The 18,808-nt window shown below is 35.4% G+C and overlaps 1 protein-coding gene across 5 annotated transcripts in view; it reads right to left on the bottom strand.

The window, feature by feature from the left end:
* The window catches only part of MBIP (MAP3K12 binding inhibitory protein 1), a 32,650-nt gene extending 21,387 nt beyond the window's left edge, over positions 1-11,263 (bottom strand). For 4 of the 5 annotated variants that reach the window (XM_004465779.4, XM_023590944.3, XM_058293543.2 and 1 more), the window contains exons 1-6: positions 11,034-11,263; positions 7,219-7,338; positions 5,234-5,458; positions 5,044-5,140; positions 2,285-2,350; positions 1,879-2,031 (exon numbers count right to left, since the gene is read on the bottom strand). In XM_004465779.4, coding sequence (XP_004465836.1) covers positions 1,879-2,031; positions 2,285-2,350; positions 5,044-5,140; positions 5,234-5,458; positions 7,219-7,338; positions 11,034-11,162 — 790 coding nt within the window. In that variant the 5' untranslated portion in view covers positions 11,163-11,263. Of the gene's footprint in view, positions 1-1,878; positions 2,032-2,284; positions 2,351-5,043; positions 5,141-5,233; positions 5,459-7,218; positions 7,339-10,044; positions 10,160-11,033 lie in introns of those variants that run through there. The other variant, XM_071213975.1, reaches the window with a different exon arrangement.
* Positions 11,264-18,808: the final 7,545 nt, after the last annotated feature.

Genomic DNA, 18,808 nt, shown 5'->3' with positions numbered 1-18,808 from the left:
AATTGCCTTTTAAATCCATCTACTTCTGGAGGAGGGGATTAAATTTTTAATGCTAATTCTCATTACTTTAAAAGACTTACTCATTCTCTTATCTTCTTCTACCTTTATCTAGCAAATACTCCAGGTAAACTGGACTTACTCCCTGAAGCCTATTTTGTGCCCCTGTGCTTTTAAAAACGCTATTCCCTCTTTTAAGAATGCTTTGCTCCTGCTGCTAGAAAATTACCACTAATACTTCAAGGTCTCAGATATAACTTCATCAGGGATGCTATCCCTTGACCTCCCCTATAGAGAGCTGAACACTAACTCTGGGTCCCTACTATACTTTGCACATATCTGAGAAGGTGAAATGAGCAATCATTCATTCAACAAACACTTCAGCTCTTACTCTGTGCTAGGCACTGCACTAGACACAAAAGAGGACATGGTAGACAAAGTCCTGCTCTGAGACTTTACTACCTATCAGGGAAGACAGACATTAAATAAACTGATAACTGCTATAAAGGAGGGAAGGGAGAACTACCTGAGATGAGACTAAATAAAAGAGGAACCCACAGTGGTCCAAGGTCAGGAAAGAAAAGCTTATGTAAAGGCCCTAAGGAAGCAAAGGAACTACAGATGTGGATCATGTTTCCTTTTCTTGGTCAAGTTGCTTTTATCCACAGCACTTCTACATACAACTTATTATTTATATTAGTATCACCTGTCTCCCCAACTAGAATTTTTGTTCGGATGTATTCTCAGCACCTAGCACAGGCCCTAGCTTACAGTGGGAGCTTACTACCTATTTGTTGAACAAATATATAAATACTAAGCTTGGTATGCATATAAGGGCAACAGAAAGCCATTAAAGTATTTTCCGCTTTAATGATTTGAGTTTTAGAAAAAAATGAGTTTGGCTACAGGTCAGAGAACAGTCTAAAGAAAGTCTACTGGCAAAGAGCAGTTAATATCCTTCCATCAGTTCAAGGGAGAGATCATAGTGGCTTCAACTAGGATAGTAGAAGTGGAGGTAGAAAGAAGTGGGTAGACATGAAAGATACTTAGATGACAGAATCAACAGGACCCAATGGCTAAATAGGGGAGGGAGATGCAGGCTTTGCAGCCAGTTAAGATAGTTTGAATTCTAATTATTACTTACTACCATGGGCACATTGCTCAAGTGCTTTGAAGTTTAGTTTATCTGTACAGTAACACCTACATCTCACAAGGATACTGGGAATTCAATAAATTGAGAATATCAAGATCTATTTGGAAACTGTTCCCATCCTGCTAGCACTGTCAATTTTAAAAAGTGGTGAGATGTTAGGATAAAAATTAAAAGATAATTTTAAAAATTTATAGCACAGTGAACACATGTGAACAACGGACTATAATAGTATAATTATAAAAATGTTCATGAACTATAACAAATGTACCACACTAACGTAAGGTATTAATAATAAGAATGCCATATAAGGAAAAAACAAGCTAAACTATAGACTATTCAATTTTAACAAAGGTACCCCACTAATACAAAGTGTTGATCATGGTGCAAGGGTACATGGGAATGCTGTATTTTCTACATGATTTTTCTGTAAATCTATAGCTTCTCTAATAAAAAGTAAAAACACAAAATTTCAAAAATGGATATTAGTAAAAAATAATAAAGAAATTTAAAGTGGTGAGATGAGTGACAGGGGAAGAGCAAAAGTAACAAGAACTATAGATTCCTTTAAAGCAGGGCCCCTGCTTTACTCATTTTTATAGCAACCAGGAAAATGATTTTTACATGACAGGTGCCAGGTGCACAGTGAATAATTGGTAATTAAATTAATTGGAATTTCTTTAACCAGTTGCAAAGGTACATTATGAGGCACCATATTGAACTTTGCTTACCTGTCTGCAATCGCAAGTGAGCCTCAATATTTTGTAGTCGTTCTTCTACAGCCTGATTGCCACAATCTCGAAGCATGCTATTAGGTTTATGACCCAATCCTTGAATTCCTTCAGGTCTAGTCTGTGGTCCATAGGTATTTACAACTCTAGAAACTAAGTTAAGAAACTTTTGAGCTTATATAAATTTACATTTCAAAAAAATTAAAAAATCCTCTCTCCCTAACAGTATTTTATATTCTTCTCATAAAGATCATCCAACCACAAATGTAAGAATGAAGAAAGGCAAGATTTGTTTTGTTTTAAAATAAATAAAATTTGGATAAGAAAAGTTATTTCTATTCCATTTTGCTAATAACCTAGAATAAACTTCTGTCAGCGATGAAGATGTTATGTGGTGGTTACTTACCCTTTACATGACTTTTAAATCCAGGATAAGGGGTAAAAATGGCATCAGTTCTTGCACAACTATTTTCTAAGGAAAATTGAGATGAGTATAAGTTTAAATATAGTATTAAATTCAAATGTATAAGGTTGCTAAACTTCTAATGTTCATGTTAACATACTAGTCATGAGAATACCAAGTTGAATAATAGTTTATTTAACCGCTAGTGACCTTCTCTACCCTCTAAAACTTATATCTAATCTTCCTATCTAATTTTCAGACTTACATACAGAAAAGGCCTCAAAATTTAGTGGCATAGTTTAATTTTAATGAAAATCAAATCTATAAAAACCATGTAGGTCTTTAGAGAAAATGATTCATATGGTATAGAGAATATTTTAGTTTTAAGACAGCTACTTTTTTCACTTTATCATAGAAAGAGAACTCATTAATTTTACTGAAATATTTTAAAATTCCATCCTTGATATTACTGATCAAATTTATAAACATGTAATAAAAAGGTCTAGCTAGACATTTAACACCATTTTATTTCAGAACTCCAAACATGAAAAGACCTTGAAACTTCAATTACAACACTTTCTTTCCACTTTACCTCGATTTCCAATGCTAATTTTAAAAATCCCTAATCCCACAAAAACCACCTACCTCTTCCTATTCCTTTCAAGAAATGCACCTTTAGGAAAAATATGTTGTGAAAGTTTGTTCCAGTTTTTTTCCCCAACTGGAAAGTATGAGTTTCTTTCAAATTAAATATCAACAAATAAATTACAACCAACAGAAAAAACTGGAAAGATGTCAACATAAACCTTTCATATATTATAAAATATTTAAAATAAGTAAAACCATGTACAGGCAATACATTTCCTGCAAAATTCCTCTTGAATTACTTTATAAAAATGAATGGTAAATCAGACACTGAAAGAAAATTATTTTTCCTCCTATGGAATTTGATTTTTTTTTTCAATTCACTGTTTATATTTAGGTCAAACTGAGAAGTATTAAAAGAAACACAATGACACATTAACATATATTTGTTTTTGTCAAAGTTTTTAAAATTAAGTAGTATTACTGGTAATTGTGCAAACAAAACTCCAAATTAATTTATCTTTTATATCTAGATACCAGAGAGCCATTTTCTTTCTCTTTTCCTTTTTTTTTGGTACCTGAAAATATCTTCAAAGAGCCATCACTTCTCTATTCACTTTCTATCATTTCATGGGCCTATGGTTAAAAAAAAGAGGCTATCATCCATTCCAGAGTTATAGTCAAAATATATAGATTAACCCATCAGTAAGAAATTCAGTATGGTGTGAAGATAGTGAATATATGAGTGCTAGTCACTCTCCACAGTAATTCTTGCTAGCACTGTTTTGAGCCAGCAAGGGACTGAATGGGCCAAGGAATCCTGCTGAGCATTTCAATTCTTGTCAATTTCTATCCCCTGGTGGTTTATAATAATAGAGTTAGCAGGGAGAACAGAGGAATAACATTAGTGATACATGTGCTTGCTCCTTCAACAAACCCTTTCTCATGGGTTGCTTGCTGAGATGGGTTGCTACCTGAGATTCTGCCACTGATGCACTTGTTCTGAAAAGTTAACAGGAAAATATACTAAATTTAGAGATACACATGCATAATGTCAATAGTGGAAAAAGTCGAATTTAGAACACCTTGAGTCAGTATTATTTCATTAAGAGAATCAGTATATCAATGTGATCTGAGTCACTTCTAGGTTCATCTGACAATTCTGTGTTATAATAACCAAGAGATATAAGAGGAAACAAGAAAAATGTTCATTCCAATTATGAACTCTTCATAATTTTTTCTAAGAACTACTTGTTCTGATTATTACTATGATGCCAGAGTATGATCTATGGCAGCACTTTGCAATATTTTGTATTCTGCACATATCTTCTGATCTCTAAACATTACTATAACAGCAAGTGGAGAGGGAAAGGATAATCTGACAAAAAAAAACAAAACAAAACTAAGTGTATGCATTGTGAGAATAAGAGAAAAAAACTGAAAGACACCATGGTCTTCATGACAAATTGGTTGTATTGTGACATAAAACATTTCAAATAGCAGGAGTAGTGAGAAAACTCCTCCCTCTTGAGGAATATCAATTTCACTGAGTTCTTTTCATGTATTATCATCATAATTTCATAAGTACATTTATAGGCTTAAAATTTATACAGTTCAGTTCCTTCTTACTAGTAAGACCAAGTCACTCTGTCACTAACAGTTCACCTTCATTTTCTAAAACCGGGGTTCTTAACCTTTTTTGTTTCATAGAACCCTTTTCCAGTCAGGTGGAAACCATGGACCCCTTACTAAGACCACACTACACAGTGCATTTATTTAATAAACATATCACACCCGTACCAACACATCCCCACCAGAATAATGTTTTTTTGAATTTTCAATTCAAGCTCAGGGACCCCCGTAGGGGTCTACAGATCCCTGGTTTAAAAAAATCCTGTTCTAAAGGAACTTTAAAATAATCTTTTTACCTGTGGTAAACATCAGTCTTTTTACATTAGCATTTATTTGACTTTTATAATCAAAATAGAAACTGTTTCTTGTAATATAGTGTATTATTAAACAGAAGGAAATTCCACTGCTTTGGTTCCCAATAAACCTATGAAATAAATCAAATTGTGTTCTTAATTTTATTCTTCTTTTTTTTAAATGACAGATCTAAGCAACTGCAAAAACTATGCTTAAAGTCCTATGAAAATTAACAACTTCTAGTTAGTTACCTTGATTACAATCAATAACATTGCAAAATTCCCTGACGTTGTTTTCATTTATTTCAGCTTGCTTTCTTTCAATAAATGCAGATATTCGTCTGTCAATCTACAACAACAAATATGCAGGTTTTAACAATTCAAAAATTATAGTAAGATTTTAAAAAGTAATGACCCGCCTCAAAAGAAAAACTCTTCTTACTTCTGCTTTTCCAGCCTTTATTTGAACTATTTCTTGATCAAAATGGATCTGTGTCTTTTTCACATCTCCTAAATCACAATCTTTGTGCTTTTCTTCCTTTTGTAAGTCGCCAATGGGAAATTTGGCACTCACTTCATTCTTGTTGCCTGTTTCTGTTTTTCCTATCTCTTCAACAGCGATTGCAGACTCCTCTTTAATCAGAGGCTGAAGTTTTGCTAAAAAAGGCTTAGCAGAACACAATTCCATTTGTTCAGGTTCAAACAGATCAAAATTAATTAAACACTTAGCATATTTATAGAAATTTCTAAGTAGACTCAATATTTAATATCAATTACTAAATATAAAAAGTTGGCAAATCCAGATACATAAATCTGACCACATAAAAGTGCTTGTTATTCTCTGCTATTGTAACCATTATCATTTGCTATACATCTGTTTTAAGAGAAGAAAGAAAAACCTGAGGAAATTTAAAATTTTCTTTGAGGGAATCATTCTGTCACTCATCTTTTATTTTGAGCCAAATCAAAGCCTCAGGCTCTGGCACCAATGCCACTTAATTAACATGTCATTCAAATGCCTCCTCAGAACACTAAGGCTTAGTACTTTTCCTCCTTAACAGGAGAGCCAGTGCTCTCACTCAGCAAAGCCCTGCATTATCACTATATCACTGGAGATTCTCCACTTGAAACTGCAGTTGGCCAAAGTGAATGAGAGTGCATAGACATGAAATATATAGGTGTTATGCTGAGTGAACACTCGGGCTTTTCCTGACATGGCAGGATATCTTCTTCATATATCTTGGGTCATGAAATTAAATTTTTTAAAAGAAAATGAACTAGGGCAAAAAAACATCTACCAATATCTATAGCTGAAAATCACTAGAGAGTGAAAAAAGCCCTATTTAATGTAAATTATACTATGCCCTCCACCTTTCCCCACTCCCCACAATCCAACAATTAGGTCTTACTTGCATCTATAGCTTACTGCTTCTGCCCTTTAAAACTAGGGTTAACTATTATTTCTCATATGAAATAACTAAATTTTCCCACAAAGTCAATGAAGGGTAGGCTGAAAATTAATGTCTATTGCATTAATCAAAACACACTGACACTTATCAATGTTTCAATAATGGTTTTGGAACCTATGGTTTGCTTCTACTGTTTGCTGTACCAAATACTCTTCTGAAATCTTATAAAACTTTAGTAGCAGTAAACTGACCACTCAGGCAGTCCTTCCACTTATCTTTTTGATACTACACATTTTACACTTTGATTAGAGATAAACTGTAAATGTGCAACAATTATAATTGTAAAAATGTTCAATTAGAAACCAGAAAGGTCACAATACTGTTTAGTTATTGAACTTAAATATTAAAAACTATAACACTATTGGAAATAATTCCATGTTGATTTCTGATATAAAGGATGAGTTACTTCAAACTGTTAAGGAAAAGAAAAGATAAAAAGTGACTGGCTATTTACTAAGATGAGACACTAATGTCACAGAAATTACTTTCTTTTTAAAAACTATGCTGAAACTGTTTAATTGCAATAGACACTCCAGGATGTGTCATGCTGGGATAATGCCACTTCTTGAACCACTGAAAGCACTCCATGAGCCACCAAACTCACCCAAGGCATGGAATCATTATCATAGCATGACACACACCTGCCGTGTCTTATTGCTTAATTATAACCCACCATAGATGGAACTGTACTGCTTTTTCAATGTAAAACTAGAATTGAATAGAATTGCATTCATTCAATCTTCATACTCACATCAGCTTATTGGGCTATATTTCCATAACTGTCCCGATCACTACATAAATTAACAGATTTGGATCCAATCTGGATGTAAGTAACCTTTTATTAATAACACTATTAATACAGTGTTAAGAAAGAAGTGACAAATACTCCAGCTTATAATTTAACCACAAATAATTTCTATGCTCAATATCAAGTTAACTTGTCTAACAAGAAATTTACCTGTAAATATAAAATGTGTTGCTCAAGTGCACTAAAGAGTAATGCAGGCTGGAATACCGAGACAGTCTGGAGTTTCTGCCAATCGATTGTAATTTTCACCACATCATCTCTGAGGTTAAGCTTCAAAAGGACAAACCAGCAACATCACAAAAATTACACAATTAAGATGTACATATGGGAATGTCACAAAGATAAAATTTTTATAAAAGAGTAACTCATTATTTTGCTCAGTTATCAAGTTTTTAATCTTTTATTAAAATACTCTTCCTAGTTAACATTTTAAAATACCAAGGAAGATACAGATTTTCATTTAAAAAAAAAAACAACAAAAGAGAATGACATTTTGTTCTAATTCTATTCTTGGGTCTATGTAATGGAGCTATCTTAGAGGTGAAACCATCCACAAAAGATCTGAAAACCTTTGGATGGGGTCCAAGATAGGCTTGCCTGTTCAGAATGCTACTATTTCTAGCTCAGGGCATTAAAGAGAGGAAGTACAAGTGTTTTACTGAACTTCTAATATGCAAAATTTCCTTTGTTAGAAAAATACTATACACATATATACCCAAAATATATCATGATTCTCTTCTCAATCACATTTTTATTGTTTACATTTCTAATTTTTTTAAAAAAATTAAAATCAAGATTACATATTCTAAAGTCTAGGAATAAATGGCAACATGTTTATCTACTTCAATTAAAAATTAAACTTATTTACCTGTGGAAATCTGAAATTGAAAAACAAATATTTTTCCACAATAGTGAAACAAATGTCCAGGGGCCTGGATGGAATGTCCATATTTTTTGTTAAATACTATTTTCTTCTAAGGTATGTGGGCTCATTATATGAAAATTTCTAATAAATTGGCTGTGTGTGATCTACTGGAATAAAATGATATCCCAAACCTGGATATAAAATCAAAATCAGTGAAAATTTTTGAGTAAGAATCTCTATCTGTAATTTTTCAAGTGAATAAAACTTTATTCACTTGAAAGACTTTGAGGCAGGTGTTTATAGCACACTATAAAATTCTACCACACAGTACATAGAACTTTATATTAATTTATCAGAAATCTTTGATTAAAAAATTAGCCATCTTTTCTACAAAATAAAAACAGTGGTGCATGAGTTCACAAACAGATCTAACAAGTTGTGATCACAGCAAAAGGATAAATCACTGTACAAAGAATGAAAGAGATCCAGTGTTACCAATAAAAAGGCACTAGATTCAATGACTACTACATTACAGAAATTTACTGCCCTTTGAAAATGAGACCAGAAGCATTTCATGTCAATATTAGACAAGTGGCACTAGCTTGTAGGTTGCACTGGCAAAGATTAATTCCTCTTAATTTTTACTACTTTACCTATAAAGGTTTCATTAAATGGCAATTTATGTTATGTATGGAAGTAAGCTATTACTATACCTTTACAGTCCTCAAAGAGATCTATCATCAATTATAGCAAATTTCTGAATATAGTTGAAGATAAAGCAGGCAAATCCTCAACCAAAGCAAAGCAATAACTTTTCTAGAGAAAATTACTTTTAGAAAATAATTCTAAATGTTTGGATCATATTCTCATTTCCATTCAGCAGAATTATATAAGTCCTCAAGTGCAATGAAAGACACTTGGTCTTTTAGGAAAACCATATAAAAAAGTCAAAAATTAACTTTATAAAACGATCCCAATATATCCAACTATTCATTCAACAAATCCTCTACTAGTAAAATGAAATCTATGCATTTTCACCCTACATAATCTGTAAGAAAAAACCATTCACTCAAAAATCTCTATTAGTCTGCTATTAATATAGACTATATATATAAATATGCATTTTCAGTAAAAACTTTATTAAAATTAAAATGAAAATCCAAGTTATCAATAAATAATTTTTTAGCGTGGTAAAATGGGCCATCCAGTGGCAAGCAATAAGGTTAAAATTAATAAATTTTGGAATCTGGGGGTAGAGAATACTTTTTAACATTTAATTTTATGCTTCCTATAGAGGAGAGCTAATAATAAAACAGTAGTGTACAGAATGACATTAAGATACATAACAGCACACATTTTTTTAAAAATCCTTTAAACTTGTTGCAAAAAGAAATAGTTATTACCTTGAGGTGATTTTTTTAAGAATACTACTCTGATTTTTATTCTATTCTTTAAATAATGCATCTCAAAATATATAGAGAATTATCAACATGGTTAGGATTTAATTGATCAGAAAATCTTATTTCCTGACTCTTGTACTGAAAATCCCTTCACTGTGTCAGGTAAATATACCAAATATTAACTCTAAACATTTTTGACAAATGACATAGGTAAATTTTAATCACGTCTTTATTTATGCCTACAGAATACCTGAATGTTTAAAATTTTAAATATTTGAAAAGTTCAATATGAAAAATATTTCAAAAGAAATATTTAAATAATTTCTCAATGTTGACTTTTAAAACTAAACATCACTGAAACAAAAACATCTTCAGGATAGAATAAACTTTTTCACCTGACATTAGAATGTAAATAAACTTTAAAGTTCCAATGCCTACACCTTAACATAAAAAGTTCTCTTAACCTTCAAAGAATTTAAAACTAAAATGTTAATAATAATTAATCAACAGTCCCCAAGTATTTAAAAACATTTTTTTGGTGAGCTCTTGGCAAACAAACGAGTTTAAAAGTTATATTATGCCTTTTAGCAGATTCCATTAATAAATGTTCCATCACACCAAACTGAGGGTTTAACTTCGTAAAAGTATGACATACATGCTAGAATTTTTTAAAATACTGAAATAACGTTTTTAAAAATTGATTTACCGTACACCCAAGGCTTTTAAAAATATCTTCACAAATTGGACCCTTTTTTCATAGGAATTCACCATTATCCTCACCGCAAATGCCTGTGTGTACTTCACACATGCAACAGTTACCAGTTCCAGAACAAACTTTTATAGCTAGAAAATACTCTAATATATATAAGAAGGTATTTCCTTCTAAAAGGTAGGCAAACATTTTCAAGTTGTTTTTCATTTAAAGTTTACTTTGAATAAACAGACCATGAAACCAAATGGTAAGTTGATCCGAATAGTGTAAGGAGCCCAGTTTTTCCAGACCCACTTTTCCCATGACATTTGTGCAAAAGCTACTTGTCAATCAGTTTAATTAATAAACAACTAGTTAAGCAATAGTTCTGATGCAAACAGCACCAATCACGGGCAGCCCATCCAACTTTACGCTAGAAGATTTCAGATTAATTCCTTTTATTTTCCTCCTCGTTTGAAAGGGTAAGAGATGCACAGACCGTGAGAAGGAAATAAACAAAACCAAGTGACTCATCAGAGCAAATCACCCAATAAAGGCAGAGAGAGCGCTTTTCCAGAATCTGAGGCCGCACTGACCAACAGATTTCTATGATGAACTGGAGGAAAGGGACCCTGAGCGCCAGGTGCCTCCCAAATCCATAGAGAAACTTTTTCGAATTTTTATTCTCCAACCAAGCCAACACCTCCCGGGAGGCAGATTTTCGTTTAAACCATCCTCACTTGTGGGGAGGATAGTTGATTGGAAATCTAGTCTGCAACCAGTCCTTAACTAAGCCGGTGAGGCGTCCTCCTCCCTCTGACTGGAGAAGGCTGGGCTCGGGCTTCTCCCCAGGCATCCGCTCACCAGGCATCCGCTACCCGGTCAAGTGAGTCTGTCAAGCCGGCAAGCCACGTTGGCCCCCGCCCTCCAATAGAAGGAAAAGAAGGGGGTGGGGTGGGGGAGGGACCAGAAGGTTCCCACACCCCTACAATCCCAGGCCACCACTTACCTGTCCAGCCAAGGTGCAGAGGGAGTGAAAGATTTCGCACAGCACCTCTCGGGGGAGTCTGAGGCTGCAATTCTGCTCCAGGCTCCTGTCACCGCTGCTTGGGCGACTAAACTCTGCGGTAGCAGCCATGACACTTTTGCAGGCCTCCCCCACCACGACCACTAAGGTACGCTTGCTACCGCCCTCCCTCTCCAGCTTTCGTCGCTCTACGATGACGTAAACTGCCGCGTCTCACTTAGCTCGGGATTTTTAGGCCCCACCCTCAATGTGACTGACAAGCACACTCACCAATCAGGTGATGAACCACTGTAGCCTAGCACCGAGGACAGGGAGGTGGCGTACATTGTCTAGCGTGAGGCTAGTTAGCTTGTGGTCAGAGCTGTGGTATGTTAAGGGTTAGCATTATGATGCCTAGCTTAATTCTTAGACACTTTGAGTGTTGGTGAAAAGAAACTTGTCAAATGTTAGAATTTGAGAAAAAAAATAAGCTGAAAATTTAACTCGCGGTCCAGAGTAGTCTGGTCAGCGACGGAGCGGTGCCCATACGAGTTTCTAAAAGTTGTAAAGCAGTCTTTCACACAGAATCATCATAACTGGATAGAATGTTCTCATCTCTACAAGGCTGTTTAAAACTTACAAAAATAAACACCATAATTTTTCATGCTGGGCAGGGGAGGATGAAAAAGAACAGTAAAAGTGCTGTATTATACCTTCATTTTACTATCAGGAAATGACATTAATGATTTTAAGTCTGCGAAATAATCTTTCAGATTTTAAAAAGTGCGTCCGCTGTTATTATGTAGGTGATTCGGTAGGGATGCCCCACCTTAAAATTGTTTCAAAGGAATGAAACACTGTCAATGTGATTCCAACAGGAATTTAACACAAAAAAGTACCATGCAATACACTTTGAAATTAGAAGGAAGAATTGAAACTTATCAGATAGCTTTATTATAAAGTTTGAAAGACTATGTAATCTTTTAAGCAAAATCTAACGGAAAATTTTGTTGTTCAGCCGCAAAAACAAGTTTTAGAAGTTTTAGTGTTAGATTCTATTTCAAAAATATTTAAACATAAACAGTATCGATTTGGATTAAGAAGGAGGGATTTAAAACTCTTAATTTTAATAGACTAGTGCATTTACAGCAGAGGGAACAATGGTAGAAACTTGCACATTGTATATTCTTCATTAGGGTAGGCTGATTGACAGGAAAGAAGTAAGGCATCCAGAAATCCGGATAAGGACAGTAGGGATAAAAGAAATCCTTTGACCTGTCTCCAGGGTGCCTCTTAATTAGGCTTTCATTTCCAAGGACTTGTGGGATCACCAGACTTCACAGGATCTTGAGAAATCTTGGCTGTTCCCTTAGTAGCTGACAAAACGTACACCTGTTAGTCCAGCCTATATCTAGAGACATCCAGAAAAAGATTTCATAATATCTAATCCCAAACTGAGCAACTCTCATTCCAGCCACTTATCCCCAAACTTACTATTTTTTATGATGTTAGCATATTTTCTTTGCCTCTGATTCTCTTGTTAATGGAGACTAGTTGTGACTGCAAGTTTTTGTTTCTGTAGCAAATTCCCAACCAGTGTTGAATCAATTAGCAACAAGTATCAGATCGTTTGCTTGCATCTAGGTGTAAAGTATTCTTTTCAAATATGCAAGACACTGGTATGAAAAACATTTAGGAACATGCTTTGTATATTAAAACAATAGAATCTTTAACAGGTGCTGCCCATTATTCTCTTTGCCATCATTGATTTTGAAATTTCAGGTTTCTCTACTACAGAATTAATTGATTTGTATTATCTCAGTTCTCTATGCAATTTTGTGCATTGATATCTAGACTTCCATTTTTATATTAATATTGTTTACTTAGGTAATACTAGGAATTTGCTCATTCTTTTGTGAATTATTCTTTTCAGGGATATTTCTTACTGCTTTCTGAGGTCTATTATCTACATTTTGAAAAGGTTTCTCATTTTTCTTATTTTACAATAGAAAATTCCATTTTAAATAGAAGAGTTTATAGACTGAAAAGATGTGGATTCCTCTGGGTTAAACTTAAATAGAAATTGATAGATATTATGTATAAAAAATGAATGCTATGAAATTTAGAAAGAGAATAAAATAATTTGCCCTTTATAGAAAATTAACTACAGATTATGATGTCGTTTGCTAAAAAATCTTCTTGGCAGAAATTATTCAAAATGTTGTTGGTGGCATTAGCTACAGAATTAGAAAGACTGTCCTTCAAATTTATGCCAAGAATCAATTGGGCAAGATAGAAATTATACGTGAATATTAGTTTATCCACCTGTCTTCATCTTAATGCATTCCTCTGGGTGTGAACCCATTGTAAACAGGAGTTTTTGATGAGGTTACTTGAGTTAAGGTGTGGCCCAATTGAATCAGGGTGGGTCTTAATCCTATTACTGAAGGCCTTATAGAGAAGGCTACAGAGGGAGAAGTCAGAAGCAGACAGCCGGAAGTCACAGAAACGAGAAGGAAGGCATTTCCATATTCCTTGCCATGTGATGGAAAAGCCAAGGGCCAAGGATCACTGGAGCAGGCCCAGAATACCACAGTCTTCAGGCACTTCTCTGGTACTTAATGCTCCCAGACTGCTCTTACTTCTTCAAAATTCTTCTGTTTCTTGACTCCATGTGTTTATTCATGCCCTCTGCCTCTTGTCTGTTTGGAAAACTCCTATTCAAAGTCTTTGGACTGCAGTTCAATGATCATCCTCTCTGGGAAGTCTTTCCTCATACCCCTCTTCGTGAAGAGTGTATCTTCTCTTCCGCTAACCTACTCTTGCAACTCGTTTGTACTTTCATTATTGTATTTACCACGTTGATATCGAAATTTACTTGAACACATGACTATCACCTGATTGAACTAAGTGTTTATATGTATCATGTCCCTGTACTTAAGGCTTTCTGTATTTCCTTGCACAGAGTAATTGCTCAGGATATGTTTGAAGTAAATTTGCTTACCTAAAGTGAACAGATTTGTGAAATGAGAAAATAAATAATTTCTACTCTTGGGGGAAAATTGTGATACATAGAATACTAAACAATTCATTTCAAATAATGAAGCATGTTGGTTTATCCTCACCTTGGGTAGCAAATTGAAGGTGCTCAAAATCTTCTTGACTGAATAAATATAGGTATTCTCCATAACCATTGTCGTGAATGATGTCCATACAAATTAAATCTTTATTATATTCTAGACTTTCTCATAGGCATTGTGGGTACAAAGATGAATGAAGTCAAGAGCCTTCCCTCAGGCTTCAATTCTAGTGGGCTAAGCAGATATGTAGACAAACAGCCATGATATGACAATGAACATGTTAGAAGTATACTTAAAGTAATACAGCCAATTAGTTCCTTTGGGAAAGGGATTAGGGTTCAATGTCATGAAAAGCTATAAACAATTAGGGTAAAACATAGATAAAGCCTCAAATGATGAGTAGGAATTCTCAATTTACAGAAAACATTGTGAGCAGCAACTTGAGCATACTTGATGTATTCAGGGAGGATACACTGAATAGAGTAGTATGGCTAAGCCAATACTTCCCACTTTGTTCTGCTGAACACTAGTCCTTCAAGATACTTTTAACAAAAGTTTCCATTATCAACTAAGTTGGAGAAATATTGCAGGTAACACTGCAGATTGACTAATTGCAATGCCATCTGTATTAGACTGCCAAAGGTGTGCTGAAGAAAAGTACCAGAAATCTGTTGGCTTTTATAAAGAGTATTTATTTGGAGTAGCAGCTTACAAGGCCCTAAAGAGTCCAATTCAAGGTTGCTTTCTCACCAAAGTCAGTTGCCATGTGTTGAAACAACATGGTTGCTGATCTCTGCCTGTTCTTTCAGGGCTTCCTATATCAATTCCTGGCAAAGGGCTCATTTCTTTCCAGGCCTTCTCAGCTGTTCGGCTGCTCTGTTCTTTTCAACTGCAAGCTATCAGGCGAATAGCTCATCTTTCCCCGGGGCCCCAGGATCAAACATGACAGAGCTCTCTCTTTTCCTGTGTTTTCTTGAGTGCGTGTCCATTTATATTAGCCCACCAAGGGACCAGGGACTCAACCTGAGTCATGTCCTACTGACATGATGGAATCAAAAGCCCTAAATTGATTTTATCAAGTAAACTTAAATCCTTTGAATTTGACACAATCGAAGGGTATCATACCCAGAGGAATAGATTAGTTTATAAACATAATCTTTCTGTTTTTGCAATTCATAAATAATTTCAAACTGCCATACCATCTCTTTCTAGAGTTTAGGATACAAGAAAAGAATCTCAATGGAAAGTCCATGAGTAGAAGCTTAAGCTGCAGCTGCTTGTGCCCCTCCTCCATCCTCTGAGTAGACAGTTTTGAATTCTTTGGCCTCAGGCCAGCAACTATGGACACAAGTGGTCACAGGGATCTACCTCCCCAGGAAATAGAAGAGAGAGAGGGACACAACTTAAGGCTGATTCAGCTTTTGGCCAACAAATTTGGTGGGCTTTCCCACACCATTGTTTGCCTTGAGATCTGACACAGGACTAAAAAGATCCAACCCTCTCAATCACCCTCTCTAATGACCAGGACTGGTTGTTGAGGATGCAGAAGGGAGTAGAATTATTTCTTACCAGGGAAAAGGGAGGGGGCTGCCAGCAAATGTTGGAGAACACCCTTTGAGAAACTTTGAATTGCTAGGCTCTGAATAACCCCAAGGCAGAATGCTCTGTCACATTGTTGCTCTCCAGGTTGCAGGGAACAAACTCCAACCCAGCTTTGAACTGTGAGAGTTGCTGAAGTCTGCTATCTGCTGGCAGGCCAAGGAAGTGTATGAGAGGAAACTAAAAGTAAGAGTAAGAGAGGCTTCTTCTAGTCTTTAGAGCCTCCCTCCCTAGGACCCTTGGAAGTGGGTCTTCAACCCATTACTGGATTAATGGGTTCATGGCCCAGATTTGAGCAATCAACAGGAACAATCCTAAAAACCTAGAACAGGTTGAACCAAGAATCAAAGGACAGCAGTAACACAGTCTCCAGCCACTAAATCCCTATGAAAAAGAAATTGAGCATCAGGGTAAACTCAACATCATAATCAGATTCCTAGACATAAGCAAAAAATCATAAGCCACACTATGAAAATGGAAGAAATGGCCTTATTAGTCATCCAAAGGGGTGCTGATACAAAGTACCAGAACTCTGTTCATTTTTATAAAGGGTAATTATTTGGGGTAGAAGCTTACAATTACCAGGCCTTAAAGAGTTCAGCTCAAGGTATCATAAAAGGAACTTTCTCACCCAAAGTCTGTTCCCACATTTTGATGCAAGATGGTGGGCAATGTCTGCAAGGATTCAGCCTTCCTCCTTCCTCTTAAGGCTCCATGGTCACAGCTTCTTCCAATCTGACTGGCATGAAGCTTGTCTCTCTCCCTAGTGGAGGGCTCAGCTGCTCTGGTCTCTTCACAAGGTCAGCTGTAGACTATCAGACTCAGTCTCTTTCTGGGACTTTGTCTATGGAACATTGTCTCCTCCTGTGTATTCGCTTCTGTGTGTCTACTTCCATGTGAGAGTTTGTTTTATCAGCCCAAGGGGGCTGGGACTCAATGCTGAGTCAAACTTTAATGACATGGTTAAATCAAAGCCTTAACCTTAACATAATTTTATCAAATATCTCAGCTGAATCTGATACAATAAAAGGGTTATCATGCCTAGAGGAACAGACCAGTTTACCAACATAATCAAATATCTTTTTTTGGAATTCATAAATAATACCAAACTGCTAAATGGCCTACACAAAGGAATATGCCAAAGCCCCAGATGAGACACAGGATTTGAGATAACTAATCAATAAGGTTCATACAAGTCATCAAAATCAAATTAATGAGTTGAAAGAAAATATTGAAGAGATAAAGGACATCAAAAAGACACTGAACAGATGGAAACAACCCAGGAGTCTGTCACCCATTGAATGGATGAAGACAGATGAAAATAGCAAAATCAAAGGTCATGTTTATTACTAGAAGCAAAGCTAAAAATTGTAACATGGGGGAAGTGGATGTAGCTCAACAGATAGAGCATCTACCTACCATATAGGAGGTCCAAGCATTCGATACCCAGGGCCTCCTGGCTCATGTGGTGAGCTGACCCACATGCAGTGCTGCTGCACGCAAGGAGTGCCAACCCATGCAAGGATACCCCCACATAAGGGTGTGCCCATACAAGGAGTGGCCCCTGTACAAGGAGAGCTGCCTCACATGAAACTGCAGCCCACCCAAGAGTGGAGAGCTGATGCACCAAGATGACGCAATAAAAAGAGACACAGATCCCCAGTGCCACCTGATAAGAATACAAGCAGACACAGAAGAACACACAGTGAATGGACACAGAGAGCAGACAATGGGGGAGGGGGGAGATTATAACATGGAACTGTATAACATAGTAAAATTTGATGTGAAATACAAATACCAGTAATTTGCATTTATAAAACTTTTTACAAAATGTAAATATGATAAACTAGAGATGTAGAAACAGAATAGCAGCTATGTACAGCAGGGGAATCATGGAGAGATTGAGAGGTGATGAAGGTTTTTTGTTTGTTTGTAGGTTATTATTATTATTGGATAATAAAAATACTCTAATAATGATTGAAGAATACACAACCATGTGATTATACCAAATACCATTAATTGTACACTTTGGATGGGCTTATGCTTTTTTGATATGTATTAATAAAATTGATTTATTAAAAAAAGAAGACACTGAACAAACATAAAGAAGAATTTGAAAACCTGAATAAAAAAATAACAGAGTTTATGGGGGAAAAAACACAATATTTGAGATTTTAAAAAAACACATTAAAGGCATATCAAGAGCAGCCTTGAAGTGATAGAAGAAAGAATAAGTGATGCAGAAGACAGAACAGCAGAAATTGAAGTGACAGAACTGGGAGAAAAAATTGAACAGTGTCTCAGGGAATTGAATGATAACATGAAGTGCAACAACATACGTGTCACAGGAGTTCCAGAAGGAGAAGAGAAGGAAAAAGGGGCAGAAAGAGTATTTGAGGAAATGATGGTGGAAAAACTCCCAACTCTCATGAAAAAAGTGAATTTACATGTCCAAGAAATGCAGAGTACCCCAATCAGAATAAATCCTAATGGGCCTACTCCATGACACATACTACTCAGAATGCCAAACAGCAAAGAGAAAGAGAAAGTTCTGAGAGCAGCAGGGGAGAAACAAACCATCACATGCAAGGGACACCCAGTAAGACTTAGTGGGGATTTCTCATCAGAAACTATGGAGACAAGATGACAGTGGTATGATGTAATTAGGAGATTGAAAGAGAAAAATAGTGAGCCAAGAATTCTTTATCCAGAAAAATTGTTTTTCAAATATGAAGATGAATTTAATATATTCACAAATAAACAGAAACTAAGAGACTTTGTTAAAAAAAAAAAATCCACCTTGCAGGAAGTATTAAAGGGAGCATTATACTCCGAAAGAAAAAGACAGGACAAAGAGACTCAGCAGATAGTGTAGAAGGTAAGAATAGCAGGAAGGGTAACCAAAAGAGTAAAAAGACAGATGAAAATAAAATATGACATACGAAAACCAAAGAATAAAAAGGTGGAAGTAAATAATTCAATTGCAGTAATTTCATTGAATGTGAATGGATTAAACTCCCCAATCTAAAAATATAGGCTGAAAGAATGGATAAAATCCATACAAACTGGCTGAAAGTGAAAGGTTGGAAAAAGACACTT

Source organism: Dasypus novemcinctus, chromosome 3 (assembly GCF_030445035.2).
Source record: "Dasypus novemcinctus isolate mDasNov1 chromosome 3, mDasNov1.1.hap2, whole genome shotgun sequence".
Lineage (NCBI taxonomy): Eukaryota > Metazoa > Chordata > Mammalia > Cingulata > Dasypodidae > Dasypus > Dasypus novemcinctus.
The sequence above is the reverse complement of the archived record's forward strand: the minus strand, read 5'-3'. Positions and strand labels throughout refer to the sequence as shown.